We start from the raw sequence: 12427 nt of genomic DNA, 5'->3' as shown, positions 1-12427 counted from the left end.
ATCCTGCAATGTTTTAGTTCACGCGTCTAAGTATCTGACCTCTGTTTTCATATAATCGAAAACCCTTGTCGTTTTAGTCACAGCTACCAGCTCTGTTTGTTCGCTTGTGGCTTTTGGTTTTGTGTTGCCTGATTTTACTGCTGGCATGATTTGATTGCTAATTTTGTGTTATTTAGTTATTTTCAGCATTTATTTTGATTACATGTGAAATAAAGTAACGGTTTTGCTGTTTGATGTTTTACGTTGATGGTGTTTACTCTTATATTGGGGATGTGCAGGTTGAGTTGTTTAGAAGTTGAATTTGAGGGCAGTTTGTTGAATTGAAGGTTGATTTCTGGCAGCCGCCGAAATGGCTGTGCATTCGGAATATCGTCTTATTGCTTACTCAGAAGAGATTGTAGATGGGCAGCCTATTTTTGTTTCTTCAAACTGTCTTCCTATCAAGGCTGTGAAATATGAACCAGCTGGCCATGCCTTCCATTCTGCCGCACTCAAACTTCTCGGTGTTAGGGAGAGTAACGAAGATCCTGATTCTAAAAAGGTTGTTGACGATAAGGAACCGACATCTCTCCCGTCCGATTCCTACAGCAGCAAGAGCAAAAAGAAAGCTGGAGACAAGCAGCAAGATCACTATGCATTGTTGGGCCTGAGTCATCTAAGATATCTTGCCTCGGAGGATCAAATTCGTAAGAGCTACCGCGAAACTGCCTTGAGGTTTCATCCCGACAAACAGGCTGCTCTGCTTCTTGCTGAGGAAACCGAAACCGCGAAGCAGGCAAAGAAAGATGAAATAGAAAGCCACTTTAAGGCCATCCAGGAGGCGTATGAGGTCTTGATTGATCCCGTGAAAAGAAGAATTTATGATTCGACAGATGAGTTTGATGATGAGATTCCAACTGATTGTGCTCCGCAGGACTTCTTCAAAGTGTTTGGTCCTGCATTTATGAGGAATGGTCGGTGGTCAGTCAGTCAACCAATTCCATCACTAGGCGATGATAATACTCCACTAAAAGAAGTTGATGATTTCTACAATTTTTGGTACTCCTTTAAAAGTTGGAGGGAGTTTCCCCATGCTGATGAGTTTGATCTTGAGCAAGCTGAATCTCGTGACCATAAGAGATGGATGGAAAGGCAGAATGCAAAACTTTCAGAGAAAGCTAGGAAGGAAGAGTATGCTCGGATACGTTCCCTTGTTGATAATGCTTATAAGAGAGACCCAAGAATATTGAGAAGAAAAGAAGAGGAGAAAGCTGAGAAGCAAAGGAAAAAAGAGGCTAAAATCATGGCAAAGAGGATGCAGGAAGAAGAAGCAGCCAGGATTGCAGAAGAGGAGAAGCGGCGAAAGGAGGAGGAAGAGAAACGAGCTGCAGAAGTTGCTTCACAGCAGAAGAAGGTGAAGGAGAAAGAGAAAAAGCTCTTGCGGAAGGAGAGAACACGGCTGCGGAATCTCTCTGGACCTATATTGTCACAACAGTTACTTGGTATTTCTGACGACGATGTTGAGAAGCTTTGCATGTCATTTGATATTGAGAAGCTAAGGGGTTTGTGTGAGAAAATGGAGGGAAAGCAGGTAGTGGACCAGGCAGAAGTCCTAAGAGATGCACTGAGTTGCAAGAAAGACGAGACTGATAAGAAAGAAGAGAGAAGTATCCAACAAAATGGTGCCGTGAAGGTTAATGGCAGTGTTTCTTTAAGCAACATTGAGAAGAAGGAGAAACCTTGGAGTAAAGAAGAGATTGATCTATTGAGGAAAGGAATGCAGAAATATCCCAAAGGAACTTCAAGGAGATGGGAGGTTATTTCCGAATACATTGGTACTGGAAGATCAGTGGACGAAATAATGAAGGCAACAAAAACAGTTCTCCTCCAGAAGCCAGATTCAGCCAAAGCTTTTGATGCTTTCCTTGAGAAAAGGAAACCTGCAGCACAATCAATTGCATCTCCACTGTCAACCAGAGAAGAATTAGAAGGGGTATCAATTCCTGCAAAGCCTGAAAATAGTGCTGCTGCAACAACAAATAACTCAGAAGACTCTAATAGCAACCAGACATCTGGTTCTGCTCCTTCTCCTGCTGCTGCAAATGGAGTTTCCTCTAGTTCAGAACAAGACGTGTGGTCTGCAGTACAGGAACGAGCACTGGTTCAAGCTCTAAAAGCCTTCCCAAAGGAAACTAACCAGCGATGGGAACGAGTCGCAACAGCTGTCCCTGGAAAGACTGTGAATCAGTGCAAGAAAAAATTCGCATTGATGAAGGAGAGTTTCAGGAGCAAGAAAAGTGCGGTTTAATCTGCTGGTTTGGAACTGAATCATGGAAGCACTGTCAGGCTTAGATCTTATGATACATAGGCATTGTCCCACCAGACATGAGGTAATATTTGATTCCTGTATGCAGAGCTTCTTCCTGCTACTGCTGCTTTAGATTTTACATATTAAATTTTTGAGGAGCTTTACTTCTCCAACTGTAGGTTAGTTTCAAATTTCATCATATCCATAGCTGTTTCAGTCTGATGGATAGTTAATTTGATGTCTTATTTTATGATGTTTTCTGAATATTAGGCTGTGCCCTGATACCTTAGTCCAACCATGGAATACATTTACATGTATTGATTATGGGAGAGCAAAATATCATTTGTAGACTAAACCGATTATGGCCATAGCACATTGATATTTTGATTTTTGACAATTTGAAGAACCGATATTTATTATACAATAGGATATATGATATCATATATGTGTAGCATTATTTGGTTTGAAAGAGACTTTAACCTCGGCGGCATATGGACTTGGAAACAGGTTTCTTATTATTTATCTTAGTTCTTCATTCGATATTGTCAAAAGCAACAGGATGATGATAACTACCCAGTTCTCTTTTGTTGAATAAAGCTTGGCCATTATTTCACTCAAATTTTTTTAGGCTTGTGGAGTTGATAATTTCGGTGCAATTGAGTTCATCATGTTCTCATGGTATGGTTCGAGAGTCGCTTATTATGAAAAACGAAAATGTAGGTGCAACTGAATAAACTATAAAGCACTCCCTGAAAATTTAGTCAAATCATCTAACGGCTCTCAGCTATCAATTTCACGTTAAGTTTTTTTGGTGACTACTCCCTCCCTTTTCTAAATTAATTGTCTGTTTGTACAAATTCATACGTTAAATGATTAATATATAGAATATAGACACATGAAGGAGTAACGTAAATGTCTTTTTCTAAAAAAAAGAAACTGTAGGAAGATGAGATGATATGAAATTAGTAAATTACTATTCAGCTTAATGTTGGCTTCAAAGAACCTTGAATCCGACGAAATGCTGTCTTAACTCTTCTCTTGAGGCCTTCACTTTTAACTCTCAACTTGCTCATTCTCTGTCTCGAGTTCTGCCACATTCCCATCAAAGTTTTTCCAAACATACAAATTTCTCCAATCATTACATCTTCAAAGAGAGAAACGACGAGTGCATGGATGACCTATCTGCTTTCTTCTCATTCTTTTCCTCAATTTTTTTGGCATCTGATTCAGCCATTATATTTGGGGCGTGGCGACTGATGTTTAAAATTAGAGCAATAACTGAGTCTGATACAATATAAAAGATGCGATATACTAATGCTACACTGTCAGTTGTTCGTTCGCTTAAATGTGAAACTCAAAACGAAAAAAGCGACCACAGTGGGAGTCGAACCCACGACCTTCTGATCCGAAGTCAGACGCGCTAATCCACTGCGCTATGCGGTCTTGTGCGATAAGTCTTGCCTAGAAAATATGGAATTCATTTTGTCCGGTTCAGTCGTATTATCTTTTATTGATACTAATACAAGTAGTTAAATACTATTTGACCGAAGTTTATAAGAATAATATTAATACGCTTTTCCTAATTTCTTGTATTGTTTGTTATATGACTCCATGAAAAAATGATTGATCACAATACACTAATGTCATTTACAATTTTTACCTTTGTCTTTGAACTCTAATGAAGGGTTGTTACTTGTTCGAGGGAAGACAACAACAATAATATACACTAAACACTTGGCTGTCTGATGCTAATTGATATCTCTATCATTCCATTCACCGGATTTGTTCTGATAGTCAAAATCCATTGGTCCAAAAATAGAGAAAAAAAATTGAAAACACCAATGATATTTCAGAATTTTATCAAATACAGGAATTTACATAGCAGAAGGATATTTTCAGAATCATTCCATAATGTTTCACATACAATTTTAGGAATACAAATTGGGTTGGGAGCTTTGTGTATGATATCATGTCATGTGGTTAGTGCATCAGGAAGCGAATTGGGTGATCCAAGAACTTTACCACCAACATCAGGAAAGTACTCATGATCTGGCAGCGGGCTCACTTTTCCATCAGAGCCTACCATAATCGGGTACTGCATCAAATGTCCCCTCAGCTCCTTCCCTTCCTCTGATACATATGCATCCCAGTTTTGTTTGGCTATATAGTTCACATACCTAACACATTCTAGGCTCTTTGGTTCTTCATATATTTCCTTAATGCTACCAAGGTGCTCAGCCCACAGTGACATTCTGTAACCATACACCTGCATCAAACCAACACCACCTTAATTTGTTGGAAATGCATAACTATACAACCTGCTCCAGTTTCCTATGTTCATGTTCACCTAATCTGAAACATAGTTATGCAGTCATACTTTAAATAAACTACAAAGTGTTGGGGATGGCATTGTCACCTGGCCATGTGGATGAGAATTCTTCTCTTTCCATGTGTATTTTGGCTGATAAGCTCCCATAGCTATTTCTGTGTCCCTTGAACCATCCATGGATCTCTGGTTAATATTTGCAGATCCCATGATAACATACTCGTCATCAACTATCATTCCTTTGGCATGAACATAAATCATAAAACGTCTTGATTTTTTGGATGAATTCTGATTAAGAAAAGGGGTAAAAGAATATAAGCCTCCAAATAGAATTCAGGGTTCACACTTGCATGCAGTGCAATGCAATGCAGACATTTTGCTACAAGTATAGAAGGAGATTAGCTCAGTATACCAAACCACGATTTTCGGATGTCTGAGTTGGCAATGGAATATCTGAAGACAAAGGTTCACGCTTTCCAAGACAGTAAAAATTGAGGTAATCTTGAGGATGATAGTGATGAGAAAGACCTGCTTTTTTAAGAGCATCAGCAACAATCTTGTACATCATAGACATTGTCTGTCCCTGTAGTCATTCAAATTGCTGATGATAAATTTTTACTGACATGTATTAACTTATCAAATTCTTTGGAATATCACATCACAAATCCATTTTTCCACGTATTTATTTTTGACTTGTGAGTGTCTTTCCTCCAATCATTTTAGGATGAAAAAAAGGGACTAAAAAACAAAACATATTTATTCTTTTAAGAGTTATGAAAAGGTCACCAAAATAAGATGAGAATTTGGCCCAACGTTTCAAATCTATGTAACCTTGGCACAAGTTTGATATACTAGAACGCTAAGTTACTAGATTTAGAAAAGGAACAACAACTAGAAATTGGTCTGACCTGCCAGAACAGAATTTCTTGAATAGCAACACTACCAGGAACTCCCTCTGGCCACATTGGTATAACTATATACGCAGAAAAACGTTCGTTGGCGATGATCTTGCTGGCAATTTTTAAGGCCAATTCCATGGGAATCAAGTGATTTGCACCTTTTAAAGAAAATAAATCATTAAAAAAAAAAAGCTCATCTTCACACCTTGTGTCCTTTGTATCATTTTTATAACATCATTACTTTATTATAAGTATACCAAATTGGATATTAAAATTAAGTTCTACGGGGCACATCTGAAATATTTTGACAAAATCTGAAATTAATTTGCATGGAGTTGTAGAAGAGCATAGAAAGAAACATATGATAGAACAACATCAATAAGCCCAATTTCATGTATTACAAAGATAAACGATATTGGAAACTATATTTTATATACCTGCACCTTTGTGTGAATGCCAATTATACGAGGACCCCAGGAAATACTGATTCTCAATGTAGATGAAGTGTTCTGCTGATCTTATTGCTTTTACATAAGCAACATGAATGCTTTTATCTACTTTCAAATTTTTTCCACAGAAAAGGTTCTGAAAAACGGGGGGTGGGGGGGATCAAGATTAGTTTAGTAAAGGCCAAGAATCTATGAAAGAATTGGTTCGATATGGCATGCAAACTTTTAGAGGAAACTGCGGTTTACATGCCATATCAGTAGAGTACAGTTCAAGTAGGCATCACGTACAAACTTGTCCTCACCTGAGCCTTTGCTTGCTCAACACTCTTTGGAAAACCCATGACGGATCCTGAATCTATGGACCGAAATACCTGTATTTAATGTTTCTTCATAACATATATTCGATTTTACAAAGAAGGATTGCATATGTTAATCGACTTTTTATCAATATATTTCCTGCATACCTGCACATTCCAACTCTCAGGATCATGTTCATCGGTTACATAGACAGCTTTCTCACCATCAGGACTCGAAGATGGAGTGAGCATCCATGAAAGGCGTTCTAGGCTTAGTAAAGCATCCTCATGCCACTTTGTCACCTTTTTTAGCCGAAAATCACGCCATTTTTTTGCTTTTCTCCATCTTTGTTCAAAATTGATCAATATATCATATGCAGCTGGACCCTCGACTTTGCAATGCAAGTCGTGCCATGGCAACCTTGGCCCACGCGAATTCGACTGCACATAATTTCAACATTTTACTTTAGAAAATTGCCATGCAACATTATTTATTACTTCTTCTCTTGGTGCTGCCCTGCACATTTAATTTCCTTTTTTGTCTAATAAAGAGTAAAGAAAATCATCACAGCATAGGAGGTACAAATGCATGGAAGAACGTTGTTATCACTTATGAATGGCTAAAGTATTGAAGGAACATATGAGCGTATTTATATAATTATATCTGATGAAAACCACCTCAAAATATATACACAAGGATTACATGACTAAAAAGATTAAGTTAAATACATACTTTTAGGTTACTTAAACTGGTTAAATCTACATTTATTTCTAAGGGAAATCTTTTAATACTCCTCTCAGTCCGCTTCATTAGTTAAGTTCCAGCTCCCAGTTTTCCACTCTTATTGTAGCTAATTCTTCATCTCCTGCTAGCTGGGTTCCTAGTTTATTCAGTATCTTAATCACAATGCGATTATTAACATGTAAAGAGTATGTTAGTTTCACAACAATTATTTACCGGGAATGTAGGATTACGAAAATCATTGTGAAAGACAGTATCTAGATCATCGAAAAGCCGATGCTCAGGAGTATCATATCTCCCATCACAGAGATCCAAGCCACCAATAAAAGCAGTTATTTTCCGATTATTCCCAGAAGCTTGAGTGTCTACCAGCACACACTTCTGATGGTGAGAAAAAAGGGTTCCCACAACCTGGAAAAAATTCCAACCCATTGGAAGTATTGTCACTGATGAAACAGAAGTGTGTTCGGTGATGTTGCAGTGAAACTAAATAGTTTTATCCTACATAATAATATTAGATTCAGGTGCAGGAATTCCATGCCTGTTGCTTGAAAACACTGAGCTTACTGCTTGCATAACGTGGAGCTAGCACACAATGCACAGTGGAGTTCTTAAAATACTTCCTAGTTTGTTCATCGTGAGTTTGCATGACACCATCCTGCAACAAAGCAGATCAGTAATTAGAATGTTACACCAATCTCTCTGGAGGATACATGCAACAATATGTCTATAATAATCCATAGCAATTACATCCGTTACAAGTAATGTCTTATGAACATTAAAAGCCTAGCTTCTCGTTACTAAAGGGTGCTGCAATAGTCCAAAACAACCTCCTGAGTTTTCACTTAATCAGACATTTTCCCTTCTAATACCTTGTGGAATTTTAGATCACTGATTCAATGTAAAGAACATGTATGAATAAAATAATAAATACAAGTCCCATAAGTTGAGAAAATCAATATAAACCTCTGCGTAGAAATCATGTTTAACTTCTTCATCAAGGTAATAAGAATTACAGTTTTCAAAAGAAATTTGTCATGAGAGGTTTTGTCATCCCAAATGAGCATGACCACGCGGACCCCTTCTTGCGACTTGTATTTCAGTAACTCTCCAAGTGAAAGCTCTGCCTGAGAAGGCAGGGGCTTTGATGGCTCCCTGATAAGCTTCACTGGGTGGTAAACCGACCACCCTATAATATATATGAGGTTGTGAGCTTCCAAAATGGCTTGGCAAATCTCTTCCCAACACTTGCCATGCTGAAAGACCTTCCCATCCTCAAGTGGAATCTCAGGCAGCTTACCATCCGGAACATGTGCATCTTGATAAAGGGTGACAGACCCTCCTTTTCGGAGAGGAAAATAGGTATCAGGAACCCCAAGAGAACCTGTCTCTTCTGCCCCAACTGGCCTAAATTGGATAGACAGATGCAGCTCAGGATAGGGTTTCAAGCAGTTTCCATTCTGGCCAACGATTGGAAACCAATCGTCGATGATGCCTCCGGACAAAATCTTGTTAGCAGATATATCCACTACTCCAATGAGCTCAGCACCAAGAACATCATTGTCTTTGACATGGAACTCCAATTTCTGAGCAGGGTGAGCAACCGGAATTAAGAAATGCTCGTCCCACAAAGGGTTTTCACAGTTAGGAATGATCCTAGTTTGAGCAATGGTAGCCCCCGAGAGGCACACGGACACATAGGGGTCGCTGGTAATCATTTTGTGTCTCCCTGAATGTGTCTTGAGCCCTTTCACAAAGGGAGGGGAACAGCTGTTGCCCATGGTAATGCATTTTCGCATAGTCTCCGTGGAAAGATCCAAATTCGGGAGAGCTTTTGCCTCAAGAATCCAGAGATCCAAGTCGCCATGTAAGAAAACTGGTTCTGAAGCTGCATTATCCATCATTAAGAGATCAGATTCTCTAATAATTCTGAATCGATTCTCCATAAGCTAATGCAGACGCAAAGCAACAAACAGTTCCCAATCAAACCTGGTATTCATCAAATTCATATCGTAAATATGACAACCGAGTAGCGAAGAGTAAGATTATTATAAGCATAAACATTGAAAGAGATAAGATCGAAATCCAATACAAGAATCACCTCTTTATGAATGAGGATTACATGGCGGTAGGAGGTGGATCAGGAGCGGAAAGAGAAGAAGAACGACAACAGAGAGAAAGCGCATTGCATTGCATTACATTTGCAATTGCATTCTCACCCGAAAATGGCGGGAAATCCGATGAGTTTTGATTGATAAATGAGTTTTGATTGGTGCAAATGATTTGTATTATATTGCCTAAAGCCTATTTAAATTTATAATTTATTATACTTCAATACCTTGTTTCTCAAGAAAACCCAAGTATGAGTAAATTTAATTTTATACCCACCTACTTTGTGTAATTGTTTCCACGTAGGTAATTCTAATTATTTTTATTAGTACTAGTTAAGATAAACGTTAAATTGTTGTATACTTATTACTCAAGTTAAAATATTCTATACAGTATTTCCCGCTTTGCAATCACATTACCTTTTGACATCTACTTCATTTAATAAGAGGTTAATATGAAACTGAGATTAAATAAAAGTTAAACACCAAGAATATTGTTTTGATAATTTCACACTTGTTCTCCTTGAATAAAATTCTAATCTGATGATCCATTGATCATTTTTGCATTCCTCTGTTTGGTTGTGTGTATGACTTGTGCCATTAAATACATGTACAAACTTTTGTGCAAAACATTGAAAATCGACCACAATATAGTTAGTTAACTATTTAAATTAGCTCTGGAAGCTCAATTTATGCGTATCTCCTATAAAAATAATGATAACTTCCATTACTCTGTTCATCACAGCAAAGGGGAAGACAGAAGATGAACAAGAGAAAGAAAACCACATATGGAATTCAGTTCAACCATGCTCATAAGACCAGCCACTACAAGTTCTATATGCCACATTCAACTGTCACTAAAACAGAGATCATAACTTGGACAAAGATATACATTGACAGATCAAAAATATTAAATTGTCCACCACAATGGCAGCGACATTCAATCAGCTAAGAGTGCATCTGGTAACTTCAACATAATCCGCCACCATGTCTGAGATTTCTATTAGTATCTTCCCTGCAAGGAGATAAAATAATAATAAATGTAATCTTTTCATGAATTGCTTCGCTTGCCAATCAAATTTTCAGAGAATAAAATATATCAAACTAAATGTTCTAAAAAAAGGAAAAGCATTAGCTATTCTAAAACCGTTCAATATAGTAACTAGTCCTATCCAGAAACAGGAACTTTGGTACTTTACTATATCCTCCTTTATTTTGTTCTACCATACCTCTCCAGTAAAATTGCCATGGCCAGGGGTTGGATTTCTTTGTTGGGACCCAGCCTGTTCTTTGGGAGGATAGTTACCCTGCTCAATATTTTCAAATTCCTGCATGTAGCTTGGCTTGAAATCCTTCATGTATGATGGGGTAAAAGTATCATTACGTGGAGCCGAATCACGAGGCACCTGGTCTCTTCTTTCTCCTTGCCCTGGTGGTCCAAAGTTTTGCTGTGGCACATAATTTCTACTATCTCCTTGTCCTGGTGATCCATAGCTCTGCTGCTGCGGATATTGTGGCGATGCAGGGCCATATCTTTGCTGTGAAGCAGAACCATAGGTTTGTTGCTGTGGATGGTTTTGTGGTGCTTGACCAAAATTCTGTTGGGGAGGATAAGTCTCTGGTGATCGGCCATAGTTCTGCGGAGCTTGGCTGTAGTTCTGTTGGGGAGCATAGTTCTGTGAAGCTTGGCCGTAGTTCTGTGATGGTTGACCATAATTCTGCTGGGGAGGATAGTTCTGTGGTGGTTGACCAGAATTCTGTTGGGGTGGATAGTTCTGTGACGCTTGACCATAGTTCTGTTGGGGTGGATAGTTCTGTGACGCTTGACCATAGTTCTGTTGGGGTGGATAATTCTGTGATGCTTGACCATAGTTCTGTTGGGGTGAATAATTCTGTGAAGGGCCATAGTTCCTTCCATCCCCTTGCATAGGCCCCCTATTATTGTAGGAGGGATTTCCCTGACGGTTTGACATTTGATTATCTTGGCGAGGACGTCTTCCTGTGTTTCTTCCATATTGTATCGGGGGAGGCCTAGGGATAATTGTTCCATTGATGTACTTATCTCCTATTTATCGTGAAATCACACAACAAAAGTTACAGAAATCTTGTTACACACATAAAGGCATCAATATATCGAAATGATCATAAAATGATGCTACTAAGTCAAAATGGTAAAAATCAGCTTATTTTGCCATAAGTAAAACCATCACTAGGTTGGTTCAAGTAGTTTGAAATTTATTCCCTAGAGCTTTGTGGAACTTAAAAAATTCTAATTCATCAGAGAAAAACCAGTGCCCGAGTAAATTGTTGCTAAGAAGAAATGATACCTCCATATTCCTTGTTCACAGGATCAATATAGGAATCTGGGAGCACAAAGATGACTCCAGGAAGATCTGTTACAACAACAAAAAATTGAGATATCATGTTACTATTTTGTTTCTAATGTAACCCATGTATAATTGAAATTTGGAGTAAGAAGCAAATACTTTCAAATTTCTTGGATTCTTCTTCAGACATAACAGCTTGAAAGCCAGTGTAGGTAGTGGTACTGCAGGCGTAGATTTTCTGCTTTGCCTCCTCCACACTAAGCCAAAAAGCACAAATTTAAGAACCACAGAAACGCAACAATCTCGCAGAGAGAGAGAGAGAGAGAGAGAACCTGATGCCGAGACCCTTGGCACAAGTCTCCTCGTAGGTGCGAACCATTTCTTCGGGGGAGGGTTTGTTGTCTTTGGGGAAGTCCATGACGAAGAGCCAGTGGTGGTAGTCGCAGCCCTCGAACAGTATATCGTCGGGGCCAATCTCGTCGGGGATGTTGGACACCGACGATGATCGGTTCGACCAAAGCGATATGGACGACGACCTGAATGAACGGGACAGCCAAGGTGCTGGTGCTGGTGCTGGTGGAGCTGAGGGAAGGGCGCGGCGAATGGCGAGGGAAATTGGTGGCGCAGAGGTGGCGGCTGAGGAGGAGAAGGAGCGGTGGAGGGAGGAGATAGCCCTGAGGGTGCGACGGAGGCGAATCGAATTGGAGGCGGCCATGGCGGTGATTGAGTGGTAGGGTTTTGGGAAATGGAACGAGAGTGAAATGAGAGAAAAGTGCGAGTGAGGGTTTAACCAATTTGTGTGTGTACTGTTTAGTGGTAAATACCTAGCTCCGCCTTGGACCTGATCTCTATCTTAATTAATATGAGTAACAAAAATTTGCGCTTGAAACAATTATCATATACTTATATATAAATATATATAATTTAATTTATTTTTTAATATATGTTTTATATTTTAATAAATAGTTAATTTGATCATTTTTATTTGTACGT

General features: G+C 38.8%; 3 protein-coding genes and 1 non-coding gene across 5 annotated transcripts in view; 1 reads left to right on the top strand and 3 right to left on the bottom strand.

Annotated features, from left to right (window-relative positions):
- The window catches only part of LOC107638482 (dnaJ homolog subfamily C member 2), a gene marked incomplete at its 5' end in the record, with an annotated part of 4113 nt that extends 1402 nt beyond the window's left edge, over positions 1–2711 (top strand). Inside the window, 1 exon segment of the mRNA XM_016341782.2 lies at positions 279–2711. Coding sequence (XP_016197268.1) covers positions 350–2287 — 1938 coding nt within the window. The 3' untranslated portion in view covers positions 2288–2711.
- On the bottom strand, positions 3657–3730 carry TRNAR-UCG. Its single transcript has one exon. It is a non-coding gene; the product is annotated as a tRNA-Arg (tRNA).
- On the bottom strand, positions 4167–9487 carry LOC107637512 (phospholipase D delta-like). Of its 2 annotated transcripts, XM_021120493.1 has the most exons (11): positions 9101–9487; positions 8016–8988; positions 7541–7657; positions 7216–7410; positions 6426–6698; positions 6264–6332; positions 5950–6097; positions 5522–5670; positions 5026–5196; positions 4704–4901; positions 4167–4553 (listed from the first exon to the last, which is right to left on the bottom strand). In XM_021120493.1, the coding sequence occupies exons 2-11, from the start codon at positions 8943–8945 to the stop codon at positions 4260–4262; spliced, it is 2544 nt and encodes an 847-aa protein (XP_020976152.1). In that variant the 5' UTR covers positions 8946–8988; positions 9101–9487; the 3' UTR covers positions 4167–4259. The 2 variants fall into 2 exon arrangements, with proteins under 2 accessions (XP_020976152.1, XP_016196406.2); XM_016340920.2 differs by lacking the exon at positions 9101–9487 and having other exon boundaries at positions 8016–9070.
- Positions 9782–12268, bottom strand: LOC107638481 (multiple organellar RNA editing factor 1, mitochondrial). The gene is made up of 5 exons (XM_016341781.2): positions 11767–12268; positions 11594–11691; positions 11435–11500; positions 10337–11172; positions 9782–10122 (listed from the first exon to the last, which is right to left on the bottom strand). Exons 1-5 carry the CDS (start codon positions 12147–12149, stop codon positions 10111–10113), a joined length of 1395 nt encoding a protein of 464 aa, XP_016197267.1. The 5' UTR covers positions 12150–12268; the 3' UTR covers positions 9782–10110.

This window comes from Arachis ipaensis, chromosome B04 (genome assembly GCF_000816755.2).
Source record: "Arachis ipaensis cultivar K30076 chromosome B04, Araip1.1, whole genome shotgun sequence".
Taxonomy (NCBI): domain Eukaryota; kingdom Viridiplantae; phylum Streptophyta; class Magnoliopsida; order Fabales; family Fabaceae; genus Arachis; species Arachis ipaensis.
Note: the sequence above shows the minus strand (reverse complement) of the source record. Positions and strands in the feature narration are given on the sequence as shown.

Bases quoted from the DNA above. Each gene is read 5' to 3' on its own strand.
- LOC107637512 (XM_021120493.1), bottom strand. From the start codon at position 8,945: ATGGAGAATCGATTCAGAATTATTAGAGAATCTGATCTCTTAATGATG. The intron at 6,333-6,425 runs GTATGCAGGAAA...CATTAAATACAG, and splicing joins CTGAGAGTTGGAATGTGCAG to GTATTTCGGTCCATAGATTC. The intron at 4,554-4,703 runs GTGACAATGCCA...GGTTTGATGCAG, and splicing joins ATTCTCATCCACATGGCCAG to GTGTATGGTTACAGAATGTC.
- LOC107638481 (XM_016341781.2), bottom strand. From the start codon at position 12,149: ATGGCCGCCTCCAATTCGATTCGCCTCCGTCGCACCCTCAGGGCTATC. The intron at 11,692-11,766 runs GTTCTCTCTCTC...TTTTTGGCTTAG, and splicing joins GCCAAGGGTCTCGGCATCAG to TGTGGAGGAGGCAAAGCAGA. The intron at 11,501-11,593 runs GTATTTGCTTCT...TTGTTGTAACAG, and splicing joins AGAATCCAAGAAATTTGAAA to ATCTTCCTGGAGTCATCTTT.